The 27,173-nt window shown below is 41.5% G+C and overlaps 2 protein-coding genes across 2 annotated transcripts; one reads left to right on the top strand and one right to left on the bottom strand.

The window, feature by feature from the left end:
* Positions 1 to 1,108: 1,108 nt before the first annotated feature.
* Positions 1,109 to 27,100, bottom strand: inpp4aa (inositol polyphosphate-4-phosphatase type I Aa). The gene is made up of 24 exons (XM_006788284.3): positions 26,991 to 27,100; positions 15,348 to 15,606; positions 15,208 to 15,252; positions 13,529 to 13,647; positions 13,328 to 13,444; positions 13,073 to 13,152; positions 12,848 to 12,965; positions 12,509 to 12,599; positions 12,240 to 12,387; positions 9,333 to 9,463; positions 8,945 to 9,049; positions 8,730 to 8,838; positions 8,629 to 8,646; positions 8,329 to 8,500; positions 6,989 to 7,270; positions 6,750 to 6,897; positions 6,434 to 6,466; positions 5,609 to 5,781; positions 5,368 to 5,491; positions 4,644 to 4,911; positions 4,139 to 4,236; positions 3,933 to 4,045; positions 3,688 to 3,842; positions 1,109 to 3,602 (listed from the first exon to the last, which is right to left on the bottom strand). Exons 2-24 carry the CDS (start codon positions 15,445 to 15,447, stop codon positions 3,470 to 3,472), a joined length of 2,880 nt encoding a protein of 959 aa, XP_006788347.1. The 5' UTR covers positions 15,448 to 15,606; positions 26,991 to 27,100; the 3' UTR covers positions 1,109 to 3,469.
* On the top strand, positions 20,848 to 24,852 carry LOC102793934 (phospholipase A and acyltransferase 2-like). Its single transcript, XM_006788634.3, has 4 exons — positions 20,848 to 20,940; positions 22,042 to 22,162; positions 22,250 to 22,548; positions 24,257 to 24,852. Exons 1-4 carry the CDS (start codon positions 20,923 to 20,925, stop codon positions 24,338 to 24,340), a joined length of 522 nt encoding a protein of 173 aa, XP_006788697.1. The 5' UTR covers positions 20,848 to 20,922; the 3' UTR covers positions 24,341 to 24,852.
* Positions 27,101 to 27,173: the final 73 nt, after the last annotated feature.

Genomic DNA, 27,173 nt, shown 5'->3' with positions numbered 1-27,173 from the left:
CTCTCTCTCTCGCCAGGGCGGAACTCATGGTGGGTTCACGCCCTCGGCCCACGCCCCTCTGAAGAGGAAACACCTGGGCCTCATCAGCGCAGCCAGCATTTAAGCCAGAGAGTGGCTTCTACTCATCGCTGGATCGTTGTGTGTGACTCACGTCAGTGCAGCCCGGCTCTGAGCAAGTTCTCTTTTTCCCTGCGCAAAACCTCTGACGTGTATTTCTTTCTGTACTTAGATCCCCTGGACCCGACCCTGCATTCCCCGAGTGGATTCCTTTGTGTGAGTGTCTGGAGAGAGTCAGAAGAAGAGCGAGTGTCTTTTCCCTCCCTGGATTTCCCCGGAGCCTTTTTCCCTGTCACTTCTTTGTATATAGCACTACCCCCTCTGCACTGTTTGTAAATACACCTGGTGGAATTGTAATAAATACTGTGCCTCTGAGTCCTGCGTGTGAGTCCTCCAGCGAACCTTGACAGGATCTATGTGAAGGAAAAAGGACATTTACTATGAATGATGTAGATTATACATCTCAGCAGTGAGCTACCAGAACTCTGTGATTTATTTTTATTCATGACGGCAGATTTCTTACATTTACTGCAGCAGTTATCATCATTTGACTTAATCAGAGTCTTGAGAATTAAATTTCTTCCTTTCTATCAAATCCAGTTGCTTTTCTTTGCCCCATTTTTTCCTGTATATTAAATATGCCTTCCCTCTGACCCTTGTCCCACCTCCAATGCTTTTACATTCATTTTACTTAGTGCCAGCTCCACTGTTCCCTGTTTAAGTGCCTGTTTTACCCCAGTGTCCCAAATTAGCTCAGTCACCTTGTCCTTTGTTTTTGACTAGGTGAAACTAGGGTGCTTCATACAGTAAATTTGGCTGGCTGTTTGAAGTAAACTGATGTAGGCTGGTTAAAGCAAAAGACCTCTTTTTCTTCATATGAGTTTTCTATCAATTTTTAATGGATTTTAATGGATGTCTTTTGACTGTGGGAGTACCAAGAAAGAACCCACCCAGGCACAGGGAGCAGGCAACAGTGCTAACCACTGCACCAACATGCCAACGTACCATAAATTAACCATAATGCATAATTCAGAGACACACCACTTTGCCATTGACAAGCCTTTATTGATTATCCAGCTTCAGTTCATACCTTTGTGGTGTGCAGGTCGCCGCTAGGCAACCTGTTCATCCTGTGTGCACATACAACTGGTCAGATCAAAGTCATAACTTACTCGATAACAATGGATGAAACTAGAACAGCATTTGGCAGCACCAGCCATGTGAACATAAATAACATAGTCAAAATAAAACCCCTTTCTCTGCAAGTATTGCACATTATAGAATTTAAGCAAACAGCTAATAAACAGAAAACAAAAGAGGTGTTCGTTATCACAATAATGCAATATGCATTATTTCACTTGAGTCTAAAAACCTTTATCAACTTCTCATTGATAGTCAAAACTGCATATATCCCATACATCACTGCAGAGGTGTACAGCTGCAATAACATACAGCTGAAGATCTTTTCATGCACGCAAAACGAATAAGATTTCTGATTCCAATCAAGAACTTCTGCATAATTTTTCAGAGAACTGAGAAAAACCAAGACACACATTGCTTTAATAAAAAAAAAAAACCTTTTGAAGTTTGAAGGGCTCTCAAACCGCCATAGCACTGCATATGATCCTGCAGAAATGTTTCCTTAGACATGTAAGAGTTGTGGAATAAAGTGATGGACCACTCTGAAGCCCACCATTTGTCCTTTAATGCTTCCAGCGTAGCATCAGAAGAACCTCAGAAGTTAGGTAAAACATCATTTCAATAAAAATGTCAGAGTCATGTCAGATATATACCGTACTCGTCAAAGAACTGTGCTTGTATTGGAGTGATGTGGTGCAGAATATTCACGTGTTTGTAGAAAGACAAAGAGATGGCTGCCTAAGGAAAATAAACAAAATAAGCTCTTTGATTTTAACAACTTCTGCAGATTTTGCTGAGCAGCTTATCTCCAGAGAAACATCTCTAACAAGTGACTACACTTGCTTTGATGAACTTTATTGACCTGTATGTTACCTAGAGTGGATTTAAAGTTAACAGCAGGAGATAGGTCATTAGCATCCCGTGACATCTTGCTAGCTTCTCTTGTCTTGTAGTTTAAACTTGTCTTTATATGTTGATCAAAAAGAACAAACCTTAATATCTGTTCCCATATTATTCCCTGTCATTTGCCAAAATAAGTAGGACAGAGGACAAAAATCTATGAGATGGAAATTGTTTTATGTAGTGGATTTATATTGTACCTCAGTGCTTTAGGCTTGGCTTGATGTAAACCACAAATGCTGTGTTTGTGGTGAGGTACAGATCAATATGCACATAAATTTAAAGCCCCTTTCAGACATGCACTCCTTATAGTCTGGCAACATCTGAACCTCACGTCTTCTGTCTAAAACAGCATTTTGGTCACTTTTCTGAGAAAGTTGTGACAGCAGGCTAACTCAAAATAATTTCAACATTGTAAACAGCATTCAGTCACATTAACATGGTAGCCAGTCATGAATACAGCTTCCTGCCTAAGAAATAGCCAAGAAAGAATCCAGAAATCAGCAGACTTCAGTTGTTTTAGGCTTTAGGTGTTTTTCTGGATTTTTGGTTTATATTCTGTCTCTCTCCATTGAGCAAGGGATCAAATGATTATTACCCCCACAGTATGTCTGAGGCTCTGTTAGTGTAGTGGTTTACACATGTGTGCTTGCCAAGCAAAACGTTTCAGATTCACATCCAGCTGGTGATACAAACTCTTCTTTGGGATTGAGTCAGGAAAGAAAACAGATCATACATCCAGAGCTACCTGCTGTGGTGAACCCTTTGGGATAAGGGAGCAACTGAAAGTAGTGATTTATGTGATGAACGTGAAAAGTAAAATGACTTTTGTGTCAATGACACACTAGGTAAAGCCAGTGGGAATCCAATGTCTGAAAAGGGCTCAATGCTTTTTATGTTTTGTAGATAATCAGCAGTCTCACTTCTTAACTGATAGCGTGATAGCGTCAACAAAAGCTGCTCTGCTGAGTATAAATACACCTGTGTGCCACATCTTTTTTCTTCTAAAACGCTAAAGGCTTTTGCACGTCTCCTTAAAATAAATCCAGAGAGACTGTACGCTTCCCGATGCTACAACTGGTACAGCAGCAAACACTGTCTGCACACTGGCTACAAAGTAACACAGAACGCTGACTGTGGCTGTGAAGCATGTGTGAAAAGTGTTTGAATCTAATACTACTGAGAGGGGACAGGAGTCTGCTAGAAAATGATCTACAGTGAGCACTGGCACTTGGACATTTATTATCTTAACAATGACTAAGCACAGAACAAAGGGCTGCTGTTCCAGTTTGTGTTGGTGCTTTTGTTTGTGTGGCGCCATCTTCTTCATCCCCTTTCAGTCTTTTGGTTTCTGCCAAATAGCAGAGTCCGCTTAGGTTTCGACCTTCCCATATGTCCCCTCTGGAGGGCGGTATTGTTTGGGAAAGGCCTTAAGCTGGAGGGCGTTAAAGGCATATTTACGACATCCCACATTCTTCATGGTGTTCTCTCTCCTGCAGCCCTCGCTGTGAGACAGAAGTCATACGTTTTTTTTTCCCTTTTTTTTGCAAATTACTATTTTTCCAGTGTGTTTTAGGTGCAGATACTGACCTGCGCATACAGTCCAAGGCCTGATAGAAGACCTGTGGGGCCAGGGCGTGCTCCTGCTGCAGGATCTGACACTGTTCCAGGGTCACAGACATGGCCGTGCGGTCCTTAGCGCTCTTACAGCTGGTAAAACGCACTCCGTTCAAGCGGCGACACACCTTTGGGGATTCGGAGGAAGAGATTAGAAGAAGGAGACAGAGCTTTTATGCTTCAGGGGCTCGAATTAGAGGCGGTGATGATGAGTCTACCTCAGCTGCTTGCCACAGGATCTCCACGTTCTTGTTCTTCTTGGCGTTCACGTTCTGGCTCAGCAGTTTGAGCAGCTCGTTCACGCTGGTGGTACTACGAGAGCGAGGGAGACCTGAGGAGATGACAGAGGACGAGTGGTGAGCAAAGAACAAAAAAAGGAGGGAAAATACACTTTTCTCACTAATAAATTATGTATTTCACTCACAGTCTTCTGGAAGAACCTCTTTAAACTGGTCGTAGTACGAGCTGAGGCGAGTCATGCTTTCCATGTTGATGACATCTTGCAGCGATGTGTCTCCGAACCTGCACACAAGCATGATTTAAGAGTTAAAAGTTTTCATTAATATAACACATAGCCTGCTGCTGTCTGGCTTTTCTGTACTGAAGGAGGTTCACTTCCAGCACGGCCATTCAAAGTTTAATGCAACATCAATAAAAACGAGCGCACATATGTATCAACCCAGTTTTTAAATGTTAGTAACTTAAAATCTCGTCTTTACAGTCATTTTTTTAAGAACAATCAAAAATTGTCTTGCAAGAGAGAACATTTATGCAGTGACCATGCAGTGAACAAGCCTCATTCAGCCAGAGGTTTAAAAATATGCTTTAAAGCCGAATGTGCTGCCCACTGGCCTTTTTCCGACTGACCTATCAAGCTTGGCATGGGTATCTCTTTCTACCTTTCCTGCCCTCTAGTCTCAGTGACTCACTTCTCAGCCAGAGTCTGCTGTTCGTTAATGCCAACGTTGAACAGGACGGGCTGAACTCGCAGCAGCATCCCATTTTGGATCTCTCGTGGCAGCATGTCAAACATCGCCCCGGGCATCGGGACCCTGACGTTAAAGCCGCTCCTGTTCCCCGTAATCACCGGCAGCATGTCGGGGCTGAAACCAGAAGTTGCCTGGGTAACTTTAAAGGTGACATTTCTCAGGTCCATCACTCCGACGCTCATGTCCTCCAACATGGCCAGCTCCTCGCCTTCATTTATGTGGCACAGGAAGAACAACAAACAGCAAAATCAGGCCATGGACAGGGAGTCAATTCTGATTGACTTTTAATATTAAAAGACATTCAAAAACACAAAACTTAGTTTGCTAAAGGAAGCTTTGTAACCAGTTTTTTATTGGATTTTCAGCAGCTTTTGAATTTTTGTACCTCTAAACAGATCATAAGTCAACTATTACCTTTAAAAAAATTATACTATAGAAATTATAGTTTTTTCATTCTTATTATTATTTGAAGTGCAATGCTTTAAAAATAATTTTACTAAAAATAATAATAACAATATTTTCTGTGTAATTTGATGGAGATCTTGATGAGGATTACTGTTCAGACTAAGCATCCTCTTTGACATTAGTGGAAGACATTAGTGGAACACAGTCTTTTGTGATTTTACGTATTTCTATATACACAAACATGCACAAACAAAGTTACCATAAGTGCTGAGCAGGCCCTCATACTGCACCAGCAGGCCGATGGTGTGCAGCTGCCTGAGGAAGCCTGAGTCACAGAGGCAGTTCCTCAGCTTTAAAATAAAGCCGCAGATCAGAGCGGTGAGCTGTAAACGGCACACATCACATCATCACAATCGCTGAGTAATGACAAACGTCCAAGCCTACATGTGCACGGGTTTCATGCACTGTATATGTAACAGTCATAGCAGTTAGCGGCAGACCGTCTGGCAGAAGACGACGTCGCGGCGGTACTGCAGGGTGAGGCTCATGGCGATGGTGGGGGCGCTGTCCTGCATCAGCAGAAACACCATGGCTTTCTTGGCTTTGTCGCTCATCAGAGACACGCAATCTGTCAGAGTGGTGAGGAGAGGATACAGGGCGTCGCTCCACTCACCTGCAGGGATTTGAGAGGACGTTTCTATCAGAAATCCTGAAATCCTGAAATTGCAAACCCACAGTGTCTGCAAATATAAAATGATTTGTGCAGTTTTCATTAAACATCTTTCTTTTTTTTGGTTTATTTAAAAATAGCAATAATTTGGAGGATGAACAAAAGAATTACAGAGAAAAAAATGGGTTTTTTTTGCCTGCACCAGTCAAACATCAGTGTAAAAGTGAGAGATCTCTCCTGATTCTATCAGATGTTGCTGCTTTTTGCAGAAACTATCACATCGCTGCTATCCTGGCTCTCTCCACAATCTCACTATAGGCTTTTATCATTTAATTTAATACTGATCACCCTCAAAGCAGGTCTAGATCTGGGCCCAGGCTATGTAGCAGAAACATTTTATTTAACCAGCTAGCAGTCTCGGGTCCTGCAGCCCTCCTGGCTGTTCCAAAGTTGAGACTGCGAATGTTGAAAACACCGTGTTTTTGCCTCCTCTTTTAAAGATCTGCTTACATGTGACATTACATGTGATGTCTTTTTCCTTCTAATTACAGTTGTGTGTGTTTTTTAATCTACTCTGCCTCTTTTTAATCATCGGTTCTTGCACTGTGATACTTTTTCATGTACCTACTGTTCGTAAAGGAAACAGTGCTCCTACCTGGGGATGACTTTTCAACCTCTGGGCTGCTTTCTGCAAATGAGAGAACATAAAAATGTTTAGATATGGAGAGATTTCCACTTGTACTTGTATCTTAAAGATTTATTTCAGCTGTTAAACAATAGAGATGATTAACAGGACTGAGACAGCATGCCAGGGTCTGCTTCAGATTGTTGAGAGGGATGATAATGATGATGATGATGACGACTAGAGACTCCTGAAAGTTTATACCTGTACCTTTGTTCATATTAGACGGCTGAGCTCACTCAGTACGTGGATTCATGCAAAAATCCACCTCTTGTCTACGTGCGTTTACCTTTCTTCGCGTTACCCGGCTCGTCACTGGCGAGCAGGAAGACGTCCTCAGAGCTGCTGTCACTCTGGAGTTTGTCCCGCTGCAGCAGCCTGTCCACTCTCTGGATCACACACTCCAAGCTTTTATCCACGTTTAGCCAAATCTTCTCCTGCACAAATAACCATCAATCAAATCAAACATATATACATGCATATAAAAAACATTATTAACCAAAAGTGGCAGATGGACTCCTCTCTTACCCACTCCTCTTCATGCAAATCTGCCTGCATGGAAGCGCGCTTGTTTTTAGTCCCTTCACTGCCCTCCAGAGGAGCTGTGTGGCGAGAGGGTGAGGTGGTAGCACGAGAGGGCGAGGTGGGGTGACGAGAGGGGGAGCGGGACGGAGAGCGAGAGGAGGGCGAGAGGGAGGAGGAGGATGGCGACGGGGTGCTTTGCTGAGAGAACTCTGGGCGGGCTGCTGCCAGAGCCACGATGGCTGTGGACAGCAGCTTGGAGTCGCACACGGTCACGAGCTGACGAGTCTACAGGAGCAGCGGTGCAGGACAGACGGAGACGGATAAGTTATACTGAGAAATGTTACACTACAGACATTACATGAAAGCACGTTAACACATTAACAGATTAACATTTATTAACTGGCTCTTAAAGGTAATAAAATGAAACTGAATTATATTTTCATCCTGGTCAGTCTGTGTTTGTGTGAGTCAGAGGTTGCCTGGCAGTCACAGTGATGTCAGCATTGTCGTGATATATAGTGCTAGTGCACTGGCTGTAATTTGCAACATCATTCATTTATTATTTTTTCATTTCTCTGTGGTTTCAGTGCCCTCTCCTGTGTGTCTCTTCCAGTCACTTCCTGTTTTATGTTGAAGGTTTTTTCTTTATGTCACCTTTTATGTTTTTACTCTGTGCTTTTCTCTGCTTGGTGTGGATTTAATCTGTGTGAGTTCCCTCAGTCCTTGTTAGTTTGTCAGGTTTTTAGATTCCTTTCCTGTATTGTCTTTTAATTCTAATGAATCTTTAACTCTAATGACCTTTTTATTTTGATGTTGCAATTTTTATTAACTGGTCTTCAAAAATAGTTCTCCAGGCTTTCTGAAAGTCTTTCAAAGTATTTCTTTGGAGACTTTCAGTCCAGTCCTTGTACCTGACTGTTGACAGACGAATGTGTTTTTGGTTGTTAAGCCCATTAACACTGACCTATTAATCATTCAAGCACAAAAAAGGAACCTAAATCAAGGGATGAACTGGTGTTGTGTTTACATATAAGATAAAACTGAAGAGCTGATTCTAATTTGCAAATTTAGACACTAATCACAAAACACATAATTTCTTTCCATTGCTTTTGTTAAATTTGTCAAAATGCCAAATATAACACAGTTCGACAGGCATAAAATAGCACTTTTGAAAAAGAATAAAGGTGGTCATACCAAATATGGACTTTCTAGCGAAGTAGAATGGTGCAAACGCTTTGAACTCTTCATTCAACACGTTGTCTTATTATTTATATGGTTATATGGTGGCTTAAGACTTTTGCACAGTACTGTACATATTAAGTATCCCTGCAGTTCAGTCTTACCTTCTCTATTAGGATGGCCAGAGTTCTCTCCAAAGCATTGGCTGAGCGCTCCTTGGCAGCTCGGGACAGACGTTCAGTGTAGTAACACACTTGTGTCTTAAGAGTGTTAATCTGACCAATCAGCTCCTTTGCTTTTACAACATCCTGAGGCTGGTATGCCATTGCTTTAGAGCTGGAGCCAGCAGAGCAGCAGGCGTGCATTGATGCATGTGCAAGAAAAAAAAAGAGGTTACTTGAGAAACAAGTGTGGTTTGGTTTTATCCACTTTTAAAACTTGTAATAGTATTTAGAGAACCTTACCCCTCCTCTCCATGGGTTCTGATTGAATAAAAAAAAGGTTTGTTATAAACTTCAAATGAAAAACAACCACCAAATCCTCACGCAAGCTTCAAACAACTCACTGTTTCCTGGCTTCTTCGAGCTTGTGCAGCAGCTTTCGGAGACCACAGCCTTTAAAGCCTTGGTGATGTGCTGCAGGCGCACCAATAGTTACTACGTCGTACGTCCGGTCTGATTAAAGGTTAGAAAATAAAATTAAGAAGGGAGGAAATCCATGAAAAATATGAATATTAAGTTACAGAAAGCATGCATTAAACATTTGTAGACAAATTCGTACCGTAACCAGACTCTCCCTGTACTCTCATCCTCTGGATATGTAGGTTAGTGGGGATGAACTCCAACTTCCTCTCAGCTTTCAAGGTGCTAGACTTAAATGACGGACCTGTGGGGCAGCAGAAATGAGAAAAAGCAGTTATTTGTGATTCTGTGTAAGGAAGATGGAGAAAATAATGACTAAAAACCGCTAACAGCTGTACATGATGTCAGAAAGGCTATATTTTTAATGTTGTAACATTTATCTTATTAGGGGTTTATGCTGTTTACTTCCTGACATCGGGAAACATCCCCAATTGTAAAACAATACATTTTGGTCACATTGTGCAAGACTAATTTTGACATTTAAAATCAGTGTAATGGCCCTTTACAATGTATATTATGGAACTAACCCTTATATTCATGCAGGTCACTTATGGTCTCCTGGTAGGTGAGGATGATGGTCTGGTACTGAGTAATGATCTGCCTCCTGAGGTTCTCCCAGCATGGAGACAGCTCACCCAGTTCTTCCAGCTCGCACACCCTGCACATGCAGCAACAATCAGTGCATCCAGCCGATGCACGGACCTGCTCACAGAGTGCGTTTTGTGCTGCTCATTCAGTTATAAACTGAACGAGCAAATGAACATAACAGTAAAGCAGTTACAGACATTAAAGTCAACCATTAAGGGGAAGCCTGCAGATATCTCTTCAAACCATTTTCTCTAATCTTTGCCATTTTTGGGGTTCGGAATACTAAGCAGCGTTTTACCCTCAAGCAGTTATTATTTAATCGAAACAATCTGTGAAAAGTACACGCTTGGTTAGATTCCTCATAAGTGTCATTTGTTGACAGGGAAAAAGGTTGTAAAAAAATAAAAAGTAAGATGCATCTAGAAGAGCTTCACAAATCTAACAAAAACACAGCATTACTATAATAAGAATGCAAAGTTAAAGGAGCAAATAACACCACAAATAAATAAATTACAGTAATTAGTAATTTATGTGGACTAATTTATATGGAATGGCCTGTGTCACCTTTATTGGAAAGCTCAAACACAGGCACCCCGGATCCTACAGTATCAGAGAGAAAACCCCTACAATCAAATCCCCTTTTAACAGGAAGAAACCTCCAACAAAACCAGAGTCAGGGAGTAGAAGCCATCTGCTGTCACGTCACTAGTTGGGGTTGAGGGGAAAGAAACAAAGAGAGGATACAGCAGTGGCATATTAACATATGGGGAGTCGTGCAGCAGTCTGAGGATACAGCAGTATAACTAAGGGATGACCTTGTGAGGAGAAGGACTTTAAATTCAATCGTCGGTTTAGAAGGAGCCAACGAAGAGAAGCAAATATAGGAGAAATACGATCTCTCATCCCTGTCAGTAGTCTTGCTGCATCACTTTGAGAAAGGATGTTTCTAATTTTAGCAGCATTGCACAGGTGAAAGAAAGCAATCCTGCATATTTGTGCAATGTGTGCATTGAAGGGCAAATCCTGATATATAAAAATAACTTCAGGATTTCTTGCAGTGTTACTGGAGGTCAGGGTAATGTCATCCAGAGTAAGTATCTAGTTAGACGCCATCTTTCTGACTCTTTAGGGTCGAGTACAATCACGTCCTTCTTGTCACAGAAAATCACAGGATGCATTTATGTCTTTAAGACATGCCTGTAGTTAAATAAGTGATTTGCATCGACTAGCTTCTGCATTATCTGCATATCATAGATGATACTTACATATTACTGTGTATCATCTGCAAAATGTGTGCAATGTTTTCTAATAACACTGCCCAAGGGAAGCCTGTATAAGATGAAAAGAAAACTACCTGTTTACAAGCACAAACTGGAATCTATCAGATTTTTTCCCCCAAGTGTCTGTATTAAATAGCTTTGTTTTATGCCTTAATATTTATGACCTAAACAAACTGTGATCTTAAAAGACTGCTTTGACTTCAGCATCAAATTACTGTATTTTTAGAGAAGGGGGATAAAAAGAGATGTATTCATATAAATTCATAAAGCTGAGGCCAAATCACTACTTACGGCCTTCAGACATGAATGCAAAATTTATTTTGTGTGGATGATTACATTTTATACATACAGATGATTGTGTCCGCTACATAGCTTTAGGTACTGCTGGCTACATAACATGACCATTAAAATTTTTTTACATTAACTTACTTGTACAAGTTTAAGTTTTCCTTACACAGAGCAAACAAACTGGGTTGCTATGACAACTACAGCACTTTGATCCCCTCAATCAAACAGGACATAATAATATTTTGATGTAAAATTGTGAAGAATTCCATCAATTACAGTCTGAAGTCCAAACCAGAATCATACCATTTGAACAATTACAGAAATAAGACTGAAGAAAATAACCAGGAGAAAAACTGAAGGTCTACACTGTCTGTGTTTAGGCAATATGGAGAAAAGCGACAATGCAACAGGCGAAGTAACAGTTTATTGCATCATCTCAGGCCTGAATGCCTTTTTATTTACCTACAGTTTGTATGACACAACGTTGTGACTATTATACAGATGCTTGCTAATATTTGTTCTCAGCGTTGAGTGACTGTATTTACTGAAACAGCTAAAACGGTTCAGTTGTGTGAGTTAAGACCTATGTTTTTGAGTGTTTACAGCATTGAGATGGGTCAGCATTTTCACCTGTCACATGTGTACTTTGTGTTTTTCAGTCACTTGAAACAAATGAGCCTGATTTTGCTGCCCAGCAACACGCACATGCTCCCAACAGCATGCTGCACAGCCTGCAACAAGCCCTTCTAGACTCAAAGAAGGAAAACCAGGAGGTGGCTGCAGAAAATGCTGCTTTGAGGCAGCAGCCCACCAGAAAAGAGATCAGCTGGGAGAAAGACAGAAAGAAGCTGCTTAAGTTGCTAGGAGGCATTAACAAAGAAATAGCCTGCTAATGTAAACATCTGCTTACTAGGCATCACCTAAGCTAATTTGAATCTCTGCTCCTACACGTGTTTGTGAAGTTGTGGAGTATTTAAAATGTAAAAGCTAACTGTACAAACAAGAAGCATGTGCCAACCAAACATGCTAGTTTAACCTGATAGCTTAGCGATCCAGCCTCCTATGCAAATGTGATCACTTACAGCTTCAAAATACCAAGAAGGTAAAAACTAAACCAGAGGCTTCAAAATCCACAAACCAACTGGCGACAATACAGAACCACGTCCATCGTTTATATACAGTCTATGGTAGCACGTAGAGAACGCTTTCTTAAAAGGTTCACATTTATTAGATGTTGGCATCAATTCAAAAAGCATCAACGCATCTTTCACATTATACCTGACAGCATCCTCCTCCAGCAGCAGTTTGACATACTGTCGAGGAATATGCAGGGAGAGGACGCTCTCTGCCATCTGCTCCAGGATCCGCAGGTGGTTACCATCCGTAGTGGGGAAACGGTACGTTCGTGACATGACGCCGCCAAACACTAAAACAAGGAAAAATATAAATGAGCACTGCCATTGTTACTGCCAGCAAACTACATGTTACTGGTTGTGAAACTTTCCCATAACTCGGAGTAGCAACAGCTCACATAAGAGTACACTCACCAGCCTTCAGCAGCGGATCTTTACACAAAGAGGACGACTTGGATTTGATGCCCATGGATTCAGTTAGGCTTTCATCCACAGGCAGAACCATCTGATGCACACATAAACAACAATGTTTGCATAAAGAAGGATGTGCTGCTGACCTTTACATTACCAAAAAAGTCAGAAAAAGCAGGAAGTTCAATAAAATTGAAGTTCAATCTATATTGTTTTAATGAATTCAAGCACATTCACAAGCCCGTGGCTGTTATTCCTGGTATGTTTCATGTACTTTGACATCCGGAAAATATTAAAAATAAAACAAAGTCTCATTCGAAAGTCATTTTTGTGAATTCCTACCCTTCCATTAACAGTATCCCCCCTCTGTAATCTTGCGACAGGAGCTCTCTGTTCACGTTTCTCCTCTATCTGCCAGGCAATGACAGTGATGTTGCCCACGCGCTCGTTCTCCGCTGACCTGACAAATCAAGCGATAACCAAGTCAGTGCAACGTCCCGAAAAACCCAAATGCAACCTGCAGTTCGTAACACGGAAAAGTCCCATTGTGCTCTGCGTGCCTGTTACCTGAGAGTCAGGTGCAGTCTGTGGTGCTTGTCCTGCAGCAGCTCCTTCACGGAGAACATGGCAGAGCCGAGCATGTACATCTGTCACATAAAAGCAGGCAAACCGAAAGGATTTAGAGGGTTTTACCCAGATGAGCGTCAACTACGAAGGATTTGTTAAAGAAGAGCATTATTTACTTTTGCAATGGAAAATCTAAAGACAGTTTATTGACTTTGTAAGAAATTGTCTTGGCGGGGTGGGGTGGGGTGGGGTTACCGTGCCCTGTGAGCGGTCCTTTACGTCGTAGACTGAAAGCTTGACCTGCGTCTGCTGAGTGATCAGAGAGTCCTGAAAGAAAGCTATACTGCTCAGGAAGATGGGGTTACTGGTGCCCTGAAGACAGAGAGACGAGGGGAAAAGGCTGTGTAAGCATCCAACCGCGGGCAGGAAGTGACAGTGAGGTAGAAGGTAGCATACCTCTATGATTTCAGTCTGAGCGTGTTTAGTCCAGAAGGCCTGGGGCGGAGTGGTGCAGCTGACGGCCACAAAGCTGGTCGGCTTACGGTCCAGTGCAGGAGTCACCAGCTCACTGCAGGCTGCAGGGACATTTAAATACAGGCGATTACATACTGGGGGATTTAACAGTGGGATGGTCTGTAATCTGTAGCAATGGGAGGATTTAAATATAGTATGTTGGAGTAGTTAGTACTTGACAAGCAGCAGCTGTTGAGTAATTTTTTAGTGGATAAAAAATAAATAGGAGCCAGTAATTATGGGGACACATCATGTTTATGAGTTTTTCTTAAACTGACTGAGAATGAAAAAACAAAAACACAGCATCACAGTCAAATCATCATGTTTTAAAGTGGAATATTAAAAACATTTTAGCCAGTTAATATTTTTTTTAAAACTGCTAAACTATTATCCCCTTAGTTTCTGTTTCTTGCCTCATTTTTCTCTCTGTCTTATTTTTTGCTCTCTTACTGCTTATTAGGGAACTTTCTGGCTCTTCAGCTGCGAAATGCTCTTAAATGTTCACTAACTAGCTGATTTTATCAGTGTTCACTGAAAACAGCGAGCTGAACCAGCTGCAAAAAAAACGAAGATAGTATTTTGGATATAGAGTTCTTATTCAAGATGTTCTCCTCCTTGTTGTTTATCATTTTTCACCTTGACTTTCATGTGTATTAAATCTTTGGTTCATAGTTTCAGTTTAATACTGCTCCTCAGTATTTTCCTGTACCATTCTGTGTCAACTCCACTATTTTAAGTTCATTCATGTGTCTATATTTCACTTCCTGTTTTATTTTGATACTTGTCTCTAGTGTCCCGTGTTTAACTTTACTTCATTTAACTTCCTCGTCTGTCTCATTGTCTATGATGATGTTCACCTGTGTCTTGTTATCTTAACTGTGGGTTTCAGCTTCCTCACCATCTTGCAGACTTTGTAATTCTGGCCTCTCAAATCATCCTAAATAAAGGTTTGCTTTTTGTCTATGTCTGTCTCACTGCATCTGCATCTAGCAATTTATGCTGAGCAGTGGGACAATCTAAAAAATGCTTAAATGCTGCACAGAGTTGAGGATAAGCAGCACCTTACTCCAAAGTCTTAATGACAGATTAGTGTAGCTTTCTGGATGATGCATCCCTATGTCAAAGGAATCATTTTGAAACACCCAAACAATGCATTCGAGAAGAGTTAACCAGCTGTGGACTTGCAGACATGTAATGCGTAAATGAGTTTTTGGTTTTGGAGTGTTGGCAGCACTGTGACTTGTTAATATGTTTTAGAGGATTAAGGAACATCAACAGAGACAAAATCCAGAGACAGCAGTGGAAGATGATATGTGGTTTAAGAGTTCAAAAAAAGTTTCAATATTTCCTTATTGTGGGGATTTTTATTGTGCTGTGACTAATTAAATTAACTGCCAAATTAAGTGCTTATGGGTGTCTCCAAGATGGCTGCTGAGTTGGGAGTCTTGCTTCTACAGGGACTCTGATATCAAGCATTAGCTGCATAAATGCTCGTGCATTTGTGGATCAATCAAAATAAAATAATTTGAACACTACTATATTAATTCTAGTAGAACATAATAAACAGTCTGGTGCATCAGTAAGGTGCAGCAACAATATCTACAAACACATCCTGAACATACCCACGCTGAACTCCAGCACCGGCTCATCAGGGTCCTGACTGCTGCCTGTGGGGAAGAGAGCGAAACAGAGATGAGCAGAAGCTCTTTACAGTTTTGTTATCAATGAAGTAAGGTTACCATGGTAGCAGTTACTTGGTTACCTGAGAGAGCCAACCCCATCATCTCAGCAGAGAGATCAAACGTATTAGCCCGGTAGACCGACCATGGCCGATGGCGGGGGCTGCGCTCCTTCCCAGACATGGTGGTTTCAGGTCAGGGCCGAGGATTTTGTTTTTGAGTAAAAAAGGCCTGAAGAGCAGAACAATGTCGAGCAGGCACAGAGTCAAAACTCTTGCGTAAGACTTCTTATGACGTGTGTGCGTGTGGATCTGAGCGGTCACACTTTTGTCACTGCAGAACCTGACAGAAAGAAAGAAAACGAAGCAAATCAGACAGAACTGGACATCTTCAGCTCTTTGATACTGACATCAAACTCATCATCACGACAGCAGCTGAGCTCCGAAAAATAGCAATGTGCTTGCAGTTAGTCACATAAAGGAAGCCGCTTTGCAGCACACATGCTCAAAATCCGGTTACATTCCTCTTTTCACAGGGTTAAAGGATGAATAACTAATAATAGCTCGATGATGTTTCCACAGATGCTTCATTCTGAGGCGAACGCCGCTGTAGGTTTTCCAACTCTGTGTCATTGCTCTAAATATTTTTATCCCCATGTTAACGTGCTAATATAGGCGGCGAGAACATTTTCTGAGAGAAAAAGTGAGACTTCACACAGCTGTAGAAAAGAAACAGCACTGCAGCACACTGAATTGACGTCCTGATGATATTCGTGCTTTCTTGGTTTTAGACAAACCTAATAACCAACATAGGAACAGGTAAAGAAAATCAGAAATGCTCACATAGAAAACAGACGTAACAGAAAAACTCATAATCTCCACAACCTCTCAAACCATGTTCACAAAACTGGCTTGTAGATGTGATGCACTTGTCTAAATCAAGTGATAGGTCTGTACACTGATACTTGCACTATATAATCAGGTTTTAATGGCAACAATGGCGTTTATTTTGCTCTGATAGAGCATTTTATTCACAATTTAACTGCAAATACAACAATCACCATTTCACTGGGGCTGACAATACAAAAGAAACAGCACGTAGGGTTTGTTGATTTCGTGCTGACGCTGCACCTGCCAAAATTATTCACTACAGCAGGAAACTAAAGCTGTGCCAAGTGTGCCAGCAGAGGAGATCTGGCTCCAGTGCAACATTAACAATCTCCTCCTGACTTCATCTTCTTCCAACTAACAGAAAGAGACAAAAGATTAAACCACTGCTGATCTAGATCTGTTGGAGACGTGGATCTACATTCACGGATTATTATTTATTATCAGTTAATCTGGAAATTATTTTCTTAAATGATTAGTAATAAGTTTATTGTTTGGGTTAACTGATTTCTTTAACTTTCAGTCTGAAAAACAATTTTTATTCAGGCTGAATGCTTAAAGAAATCAGTGAAACCACAAAAATAATAACATATGGTTGAAAAAATAGAGCATTGTCAGTATTTTAAGTTAAGTTTTTTAAGCCACCCCTCATTTCTTTATATTTTATTCACAAGGATCCAGATTTTATTTTAATATTTGACTTTGCAACTGTTCACCAGGCTTTGAGGAAGCCTTTCAAATTATTTCTTCGGACATTTTTCATTTCAGTCCGGTCTTTGTACATGATAATATTTAGAGGAAGATTTCTTTGTTAAGCTACTTAAAGTTGACCTATGAATCATTCAAGCATTAAAAAGCCACTTAACTCATTAGGTGAACCAGTTTTGTGTCTGCACATTACAGATAACTTAGCAGAGAAACAATTTTAAATTATATCCTCTGTTACTAGAAGCTTGTTGCAGAAAACCCCACATAATTTGTTTACATTTCTTTAGTTGAATCTGTGAAAAATGTCAAAGATAACACAGTTTGACAGGCAAAAAATAGTATTTTTGCACCTGTTATGCAAACATTTGGCATATCTCAGCAGTCTGTGCAATGTGCCTTAATAAAATCTGAGGCAACTGGAAAAGTGGAAGAAAAGTGAAGAAGTGTCAGGCCTAAAAAATGTCTACAGCAGATGAACAGCATCTGAAAGTCATGTCCTTAAGAAACAGGAAAAATCCAGCAAAGAATGACACAGGGCCTGAGAGATGCATCTGCCTTCAGTTGATCCATGTACTGTTCACTGGTAGCAGGAGGAGAAGGCAGAGGGACAGTGAGCGTCCACAGCTACCTGTAAAACACGGTGGAGGCTCTGTCGTGGTTTAGGATCACGTCAAAGGATCTTGTCAAAAGGGATGGATTCAGAAAAATACTGTCTGATTTTGATCAACCATGTACGCTGCACATGTTTCAATAAATCACAGCAGTATTTCTCCTCTTCCTAGAAAAATATTTTAGAAAACAGGGCTGACACAGTTCTCCATAGTGAGTACATGTTCCTTCTGGTGTGCAAGTAATTAAAGCTGTTTCTATATCTATTTTTGTCCTGTGAGCTGACACACTGTCGCACTATTGTTTTCTGCAGTAAGCACTCTCCTTTCAGCAAAGACAGAGGAGAAGAGATTTGAAAGCAAAAAGCCTCGGTAAGGAATACTGTGTGCCAGAAATACAGTGGGGCAAAAAAGTATTTAGTCAGCCACCGATTGTGCAAGTTCCCCCACTTAAAATGATGACAGAGGTCAGTAATTTGCACCAGAGGTACACTTCAACTGTGAGAGACAGAATGTGAAAAAAAAAAAATCCATGAATTCACATGGTAGGATTTGTAAAGAATTTATTCGTAAATCAGGGTGGAAAATAAGTATTTGGTCAATAACAAAAATACAACTCAATACTTTGTAACATAACCTTTGTTGGCAATAACAGAGGTCAAACGTTTACTATAGGTCTTTACCAGGTTTGCACACACAGTAGCTGGTATTTTGGCCCATTCCTCCATGCAGATCTTCTCAAGAGCAGTGATGTTTTGGGGCTGTCGCCGAGCAACACGGACTTTCAACTCCTGCCACAGATTTTCTATGGGGTTGAGGTCTGGAGACTGGCTAGGCCACTCCAGGACTTTCAAATGCTTCTTACGGAGCCACTCCTTTGTTGCCCGGGCGGTGTGTTTTGGATCATTGTCATGTTGGAAGACCCAGCCTCGTTTCATCTTCAAAGTTCGCACTGATGGAAGGAGGTTTTGGCTCAAAATCTCACGATACTTGGCCCCATTCATTCTGTCCTTAACATGGATCAGTCGTCCTGTCCCCTTGGCAGATAAAAAGCCCCATAGCATGATGTTTCCACCCCCATGCTTCACAGTAGGTATGGTGTTCTTGGGATGCAACTCAGTATTCTTCTTCCTCCAAACACGACGAGTTGAGTTTATACCAAAAAGTTCTACTTTGGTTTCATCTGACCACATGACATTCTCCCAATCCTCTGCTGTATCATCCATGTGCTCTCTGGCAAACTTCAGACGGGCCTGGACATGCACTGGCTTCAGCAGCGGAACACGTCTGGCACTGCGGGATTTGATTCCCTGCCGTTGTAGTGTGTTACTGATGGTGACCTTTGTTACTTTGGTCCCAGCTCTCTGCAGGTCATTCACCAGGTCCCCCCGTGTGGTTCTGGGATCTTTGCTCACCGTTCTCATGATCATTTTGACCCCACGGGATGAGATCTTGCGTGGAGCCCCAGATCGAGGGAGATTATCAGTGGTCTTGTATGTCTTCCATTTTCTGATGATTGCTCCCACAGTTGATTTTTTCACACCAAGCTGCTTGCCTATTGTAGATTCACTCTTCCCAGTCTGGTGCAGGTCTACAATTCTTTTCCTGGTGTCCTTCGAAAGCTCTTTGGTCTTGGCCATGGCGGAGTTTGGAGTCTGACTGGTTGAGGCTGTGGACAGGTGTCTTTTATACAGATGATGAGGTCAAACAGGTGTCATTCATACAGGTAACGAGTGGGGGACAGAAAAGCTTCTTACAGAAGACGTTACAGGTCTGTGAGAGCCAGGGATTTTCCTTGTTTGAGGTGACCAAATACTTATTTTCCACCCTGATTTACGAATAAATTCTTTACAAATCCTACCATGTGAATTCATGGATTTTTTTTTCACATTCTGTCTCTCACAGTTGAAGTGTACCTCTGGTGCAAATTACTGACCTCTGTCATCATTTTAAGTGGGGGAACTTACACAATCGGTGGCTGACTAAATACTTTTTTGCCCCACTGTACATGAAGCAAACGTGTAATGTTAAAAGAAATTAAAAGGATTCAGCAAGTGGTCCAATGAGCTGCTTCAAATTCCTGTAAGATGTCAGACTCAGTTAACCTCTCTGGTATATGTTTTCTTACACAACTATACAACCTGCCTTTGCTCAGCGTGATCACTGCCTCCTCATACACAGAGACGAGGGTCGTATCTGGCAATGCGTTCATCTGTCTCTGTGTGCTGCTGTTTATTTGATGCTACACTGATGAGGGGAGAACATCTGTGTGTGAGTGTTTCTGTCCATTCATGTGTGACGACCTCTGCAAAGGAAGTCTATTTTTACACATGAATCCTCTCTGACGTCACACGACACGTGCAAATGAAAACGCGGCGTCCCGGGGACACACACGCACAGCGCTAGAACTCACCTCACACACATACGGTTCAGTCAGTGTGATTCTCCGTGGTAGTTTAATTCCTGTCTTCACACCTTCATGTGAGATCTAAACAAATGACAATTACAGCATGGATGCTCTGCCTCATTAGGCTGTGTAGGAGTCATTGACAGTGGGGTTGGCATTTAGCACGCTGTAATCGCCACTGCCTGGGGCATTGTGGGAAGCTCTCTAGGAAACCAATAGAGGATCTAATGCAAAGCCACAGGGAGCGAAGGATCATCTTCATTTCATCTGTCTGACGGTCATCAGATACACGCAGTTCACATATGTGGGGATGAAACTAGTGCTGAAACAACCAATTTCCAATCCAATTAAAAGACTTAATCGTCATTAGAAGTGATGAATGATAATCATTTACTAAATATTTACATTTTTACTTTTTCAGCTGCTGTTTTGGCAAAAGATGCTATTTGATGCTGTGAATTTTCCCCATTTTCCCCACAAATTTCTGCTATATTACACAGAAGGTTCCATTTTCTGAACTTCAGGGTTATATTTTTAAAATGTTTATAAATCCAACCAGCAGTCTAAACCTTCATGTCTGTCACATCTTGAAACAACAGCTCATAGTATAGCTATAGTAGAAAAGTGGGAAGCAGAATAAGTAAGTAAATTGTAAATTGCAAGTAAAGTTTACTAGCAATTTACAATCCATACACACAAAATGAAATGGGAATTTGGTGGTAAGTTTCACTAAGACTTCCTTTTGATCCTATTACATTATTTAATTAAACCATTATTTAAGTAGCTTTTCACTCCTTTTCACTTGGTTTGAACTTTAGCAGGTTGCCTCGAGCTAGATCAGCTCATTTATGAAAAGCCACTTGATGTAATGCAGCTGAACCTGTTCACTGACTTGACGGGGAGTGGAACTGGGAGGAGACTTGACAGAAATTACTTTGTTTTTTACTTTATTGTTAGTTAATTGTTGAATATAGTAGCGCAGCAAACACCCCAGACTGGGAGAGCTGCAGGAGTTCTCATTTTAAACCTAAATAACTGCGAGTCAGCCATGAATTATCAACAGCAGGTAAGTTTCTATCTATCTATACTGACTGGACACTTTTGCCTTCAGAACTGCTTTAATTCTTTAATTCCTCCTGCCATTCAACAAGGTGCTGGGAACATTTCTCAGAGATTTTGGTCCATGTTGACACGATAGCGTCACACAGTTGCTGCAGATTTGTCAACTCCCCATCCATGATGTGTCCCCGAATCCCAAAGATGCTCTTTTGACTGAAATCTCGTAACATTTAGTTCAGAGGACTCAATATCATGTTCATGAAACTAGTTTAAGATGATTTGAGCTTCCAGATTTATTTTTTGGGAAGCAGCCATCAGTAGATGGGTACACATGCTGGTTGTGGTGTTTAAACGGTGCTTAGCTGGTGCTTAGGCCCAAAGTGTGCCAGAAAAGATCCACCACACCATTACACCACTAGAAGCCTGAACTGTTGATTTATGGAGGATGGATCCATGCTTCCATGCTGTTTATGCCAAATTGTGACCCTAATACCCGGATGTTGGAGGAAAAGTTGAAACTCACTGAATCAGGCAACGTTTTGCCCATCTTCTATTTCTCAGTTTTAGTGAGTCTCTGTGAACTTTAGTCTCAGTTTCTTGTTCTTAGCTGACAGGATTGTTACTCAGTGCGGTCTTCTGCTGCTATAGCCCATCTGCTTTAAGGTTTTATGTGTTGTGCCTTTAGAGGTGCTCTTCTACATACCTCTACTGGTATTTGAGTTGCTGTTGCCTTTCTATCAGTTCAAAGTATTTTGACTGCTACTTTGAAACAGGGAACCACTGCTCACACTCTCTGTAAACACTAAAGACAGCTGTATGGAAAAATCCCAGAAGAGCCGCATTTTCTGAAAAACTCAAACCAGCCCGTCTGGCAAATAATACAAATACAGTATAATAGTTCTGCAACATTAAATGTATTCAGATGCTAACTGAAACTGGGTAAGTTTCACCCCTGACAAGCAGATTGCCTGTACTAAAAAAACAAATGTGTCAGCCACTTTCTGTAATGTAGCTGAACCTGTTATCTGGCTACATGGGGAGTGGTAGTGGGTGGAGATGTGTCACTACTTGCTTCTTGTATTCTAATTATTAACTGTTATTAACACAGATTGATAACATTGTGTCCACTGCAAAATTTGGAGACTTGATTGAGTTTTCCTACCCACTTGGATATTCGCACTGGGCCATCTATGATGACGATGGACATGTAATCCATTTTGCAGTTGCAGGTGAGTAAAACATGAGTGCTGCTCATTGCATTCATTAAACAGGCAAATTATAACACTAACATTTCTTGTTTCCTTTTTTTTTTCAAGATGAGAAGCAACTAATGACAACTGTTCGTACTTATCTGCAAAAAATCATGCCAGTATGTGGGGACCTTCTCCTTGGAGAAACCAAGATTCGCAGAGTCCCTGTTGGTGAGGTCAATGTCCCACATGGAGCCCATGCGTTGGTCAGTAACAATCGCCATGCCTTCACACCTTCAGCACCTGAGGATATGAGGCTACGCCGTGACGCCCTTCTCAATCAATCCCTTCCATATAACCTTTTTACTCTAAACTGCGAGCACTTTGCCACTTTCATACGCTACGGGAAAGCTGTGTGCAACCAGGTAATGCCGTCACTCGAAAAAACTTCTGATTATCATTTAAGATGTGGTAATACACTGCTCAAAAAAATTAAAGGAACGCTTTAAAAAAATCTGAATAGAAACATAAATCTTGCCTAGATATCTACTAATATGGACTGGGTAAAAGGATACCATATCATTTGATGGAAATCAAAATTACCAACCAAGGGCTGAATTCAAAGACACCGGAAATCAAAGTGAAAATATTTTGCGGCGCTTCCATTTTGATGAAATTTTCGTTGTAGCAACTCAGAATGGCTCTGTAGTTTGTATGGCCTTCATGTGCTTGAAATCATGCATGAGAATAGTGGGACATGCTCCTAATGAGAATATGAACGGTTTCCTGGGGGATCTCCTCCTAAATCTGGACCAGAGCATCACAGAGGACAGTCTGAGGTGCAACCTGACTGTGTTGGATGGACTGAAGCATATTGTCCCACAGGTGCTCTATTGGATTTAGGTTAGGTGATCATGGGGGCCAATCAATGGTACCAAAACCTTCCTCCAGGAACTAGCTGCATACTCTAGCCACATGAGGCCAGACACTGTTGTGCAGCAGGAGGAACCCAGCACCTACTACACCAGCAGAGGGTCTTACAGTGGATCCAACGACTCTATTCCGATACCTAATAGCAGTCATGTGCCGATGCCCAGACTTTAGAGGTCTGCGTCACTCCATGAATATACCTCCCCAGACCATCGCTAACCCACCACTAAACCATTCATGCTGAACGATGTTACAGGCAGCATAATGTTCTCCACAGCTTCTCCAGACCCTTCTCTCATCTGTTAAAAGCACAGCACACAAGTGGTGGATCTGCCAGTATTATATGGAAAGTACCAATGTGGCTCCACAGTGCTGAGCAGTGAGCACAGGGTACACTAGTGAATGTCAGGCACTCCGATCACCCTCATGAAGTCTGATTGTGATTGTTTAGTCAGAGGCATTCACACTGCGTCCTGTTGGACATCACTTTGTAGCTTTGGCAGTTCTCGTGCTGTTCCTCCTTCCACTAAGGAGCAAACAACAGACCTGCTGATAGGTTAACGACTTTCTGCAGCCCTGTCTAGCTCTCCTGGAGTAACTGGCTGTCTTATAGAATCTCTTCCATGTTCTTGAGATTGTGCTGGGAAACATACTGATGTGGACTACCTATGCAACCTCTGTAGGGTCCAGATAGCACTTCATGCTATGAGTAATGACACTGACCCCAGCCAAATGCAAAAACCAGTGAAAAACCAGTCAGAAATAAGGAGGAGGGGGAAAATTCCAGTAGCATACCTGTAAAACCATTCCTGTTTTGGATGTTGTCTCATTGTTGCCTCTTTAATGCACCTGTTATTAATTTCATTAACACCAAACCAGCTGAAACTGATTAACAACGCTGTCTGCTACTTAAATAACCTGATCAGTATCCCAGATGTTAACAGGCTTTATGCAGTACTCTGATTAAAAAGTCTTCCTTTAAGTTGTTTGAGCAGCGTACAATATGAAAGAAAGTAAGTCAACAGCTTTGTCATCTGGACTGATTTATGAACTGCGCTTCATATATCAGTCAGTACTGGAAATTTTACAAAACCAAATATGTTTTATATTAACAGGAAAATGGTCAGATTATTATTAGCAGTAGTAGAAGTGTTGTGAGTATGAGTGCTAATCGTATTAATAACACGGTTATTCTTTCTTTAGATCCCTGCAAAACCCAAGAATGAAGAGTGCACAGGAGCAACTACAGTTTTCAAAGACATTGTCAACTCAAAGCAAACTGATTAGAAACGTTTTCATTTCTACATTTGTAAACTTGTGCGATGCCTCAGTTTGGTCTTTCTGAGTCACGTCACTGTAAATATTCAACATGTTCTCTTTGTCTGGCCCTCTATAGAGCTTAGCCTGATTTTTTAAAAAAAATTTTTTATGAAGCCACTTATGGAATTGGCAGTATGTACAGCAAGGTTTAAACTTACTTGTTTTTTGCCCTTATTTATTAATTTGCAAATGCTTAGCTGAAACCATAAATATTTTTTCTCAGCAAAATATCTTTAATAATTCCTCCAGAGAAAAAAACAATCTTGGGATTCATAATTTGGCCGAGCAAAAGCCCTGAAGCTATAAGGTTTACCACGACAAACCACACGCTGGCAAGCTGAAAGCACGTGATAATTATATCGCCAAAAGATAACGTGTGATAAAAAACAACAACAATGTAGATGTTCTACTGATGCTCTCATACAATATATCTGATATATTTTTCTGTTCAGGCACAAAACATAAACAAATTCACCTAACATTTGTTATTTGTATCTATTTACTTGTTTACTCGTTTACGCTCTGAGGCTGCTGGGATCACCTGCTTCCAACAGAGAAGCTGCAGGGAGCCCTCTGGTGGATGAACTATGCAACATCAACACTCAGTGTGGTGAAGGGTGTTTCTCCCATCTTTTCTTAACTTTGAAAAAAAAAAGGTTCCTTTAACAGCTGTTATAAATACTGATACCAATAAACATATATTGGATTAATGACCCAAGAACACCAATGGGTTGTTTCTGGTCTCAGGGATGACCACAGTGTATAAGTAGCTGATTTCCTCTCTTTGACATAATTTTATGCTGATGTTAAGTGTGCAGCTTACCTCGCTGTATAGCTGCTGTCAGTAAATGTGGTTTTATGCATATTTTATCTGAAAGCAAACTACCTGAAACAGTGTATTAAACAAAAGGCCACTCCAAGACCTCAAACATCCACCAAAGCTGATGACAACAACAATCTTGTAATGTTAATTTGGTTTTACTGGAGTTCAGCTGAAGAAGATGATAATGGTCAAAATGAATGCAAGTTTCTGTCCTGCACCAGAGGGATGAAGTCAGACAGCGCGTCAGCTATTTCTTCATTGTCATCCTAAACTGAGCAAGAGGATAAATCTCATCCAGCTGCTGTCCTGAAGGTGACATCTGACCCCAATCACACACTAAAGAGACCCTGTTTCTGTTTTCTAGCTGAACAGTGTGGCAACAAACATGGTGAACATGCTGCAGGGAAGCAGGTGAAATGGTGTGTAGTAAGAGTGCGGAGATTCTGGAGCTCCTGAGTCCACTGGGATGCTTTGGAAACAAATGTGTCCCAGTTTGTTGGGCTGGCGGCACACCCCCTGCAGGTGCTGTCAGCACCGGCTGCACTGCAGCGCTTCCACAGCTTCTCCTCCTTCTCCTCATCCCTTTGTGATCAATCCTGTGTTTTTCTTTTGTTTTTGTTTTCATTTTGTTATTTAAGCCAACTTCCTTTCCCTTGTCCCTCTCTAACCTCAATGTTCTTCTTCATTTCCATTTATTGATTCAGATTCAGTCCAGAGCTGGCCTGTGCCTCGCTGCTCTCTGGTCTACAATCAGCTTACTTGGCATATGGAAATGTCTGTCACAGCCACGTGCGCATGGATGCACCAATAATCATGGAAGCTGAGCCGTAAAATGCTCTCTGGTCAAACTGGTTGAAGAAGACGAGAATATACAAAGAGAACATTTAGAAAGCGGGAAAAAGAAGTCTTCTTCAGAGAACTGAGAATTATAAAGGAAGCTCAGCCGAGATGAACTGCTTTAGGTTATGTTTCAACCAAATGGATTCTCGGGAGAATAAGTCATGGATTTTCCTCAACACACTAGGCAGAATGTGGCAAATCTGATTTGTTCATTTAAAAATACTCCTCTCAAACACACATGAGCACAGGACAGAAAGGGCAGACAGAAGTGAATTCCCAAAGAACCCAGTGCCTGCTCTGTTACGAAAAGAGTGGCTCAGAAGATCAAATTTAATCCTTTCCCCGCCTCTTGGGAACATCAGGGAGGACTCTGGCTTCATAAAGCAGTAAATATAATACTGGATGCAACCAGTGCATTATAACCCCCCCCCCCCCCCCCCCCCCCCCCCCCCAACATATAACCTCTTAATATCAGATACACACTATTTCAGGCTTCATCAGAAAGCTGGGTGTTATTCAGCAGGCAGCCTGCGTGGAAATAAACAACAGGCCGAAGCTTCCCACTACAAATCTATTTATGGAAGGTTTAGCCAATGACAGGCCCATTGACACCATACTTAAAGCGTGGATATATGCTCATTCACCGACACTACCAAATAATAACAAACATTGCGTCATTATGTCTGCTGATGCTCACTGAGGGAGGCAGCAGCACGGTGCTGCGGGTTGTGACCCACAGCTCGTTTAGCACTGTTTTAAATTAAAAACAAATCAGCTGCGCATATTTTATTTTATTCATTTGTTTTTTGCTACGACTGTAAAACACGTCTTATTGTGATCCCGCTGCGAGGCGGTGCTCTCGCTTTGAGACAGCTTTCATATCTGGGAGCAAAAACCCTCGAGAAACCGTGAAATAATAATATGAGGAATGAGAAACAAACACAAATGTCTAACCTTCAAGAGAAAAGCGATGGTTTCTTGTCATGCTGATGAGCATCCTGCGTGCATCGACGATGTCTGCAGTCGAGACTCGCCCTGACTCCCTCTGACACATCAGAGACGTAATACCTACACAGATGGTAATGCCTCCTCCGTCCACTGGGGGGCGATGTCGGCCAGGATTTATTCTCTCCAGGC

This window comes from Neolamprologus brichardi, chromosome 16 (assembly GCF_056152115.1).
Source record: "Neolamprologus brichardi isolate AB-2024 chromosome 16, ASM5615211v1, whole genome shotgun sequence".
Classification (NCBI taxonomy): domain Eukaryota; kingdom Metazoa; phylum Chordata; class Actinopteri; order Cichliformes; family Cichlidae; genus Neolamprologus; species Neolamprologus brichardi.
This window is presented reverse-complemented; position numbering and strand designations above follow the sequence as displayed.

Excerpts from the sequence above, each read along its gene's own strand:
- LOC102793934 (XM_006788634.3), top strand. Across the intron at positions 22,163-22,249 it reads AATCCATTTTGCAGTTGCAG|ATGAGAAGCAACTAATGACA; the intron begins GTGAGTAAAACA and ends TTTTTTTTCAAG. Across the intron at positions 22,549-24,256 it reads GGAAAGCTGTGTGCAACCAG|ATCCCTGCAAAACCCAAGAA; the intron begins GTAATGCCGTCA and ends TTCTTTCTTTAG.
- inpp4aa (XM_006788284.3), bottom strand. The coding sequence starts at position 15,447 with ATGTCTGGGAAGGAGCGCAGCCCCCGCCATCGGCCATGGTCGGTCTAC. Across the intron at positions 12,966-13,072 it reads AGACTGCACCTGACTCTCAG|GTCAGCGGAGAACGAGCGCG; the intron begins GTAACAGGCACG and ends TTGATTTGTCAG. Across the intron at positions 6,467-6,749 it reads GCCGGGTAACGCGAAGAAAG|AAAGCAGCCCAGAGGTTGAA; the intron begins GTAAACGCACGT and ends TCTCATTTGCAG.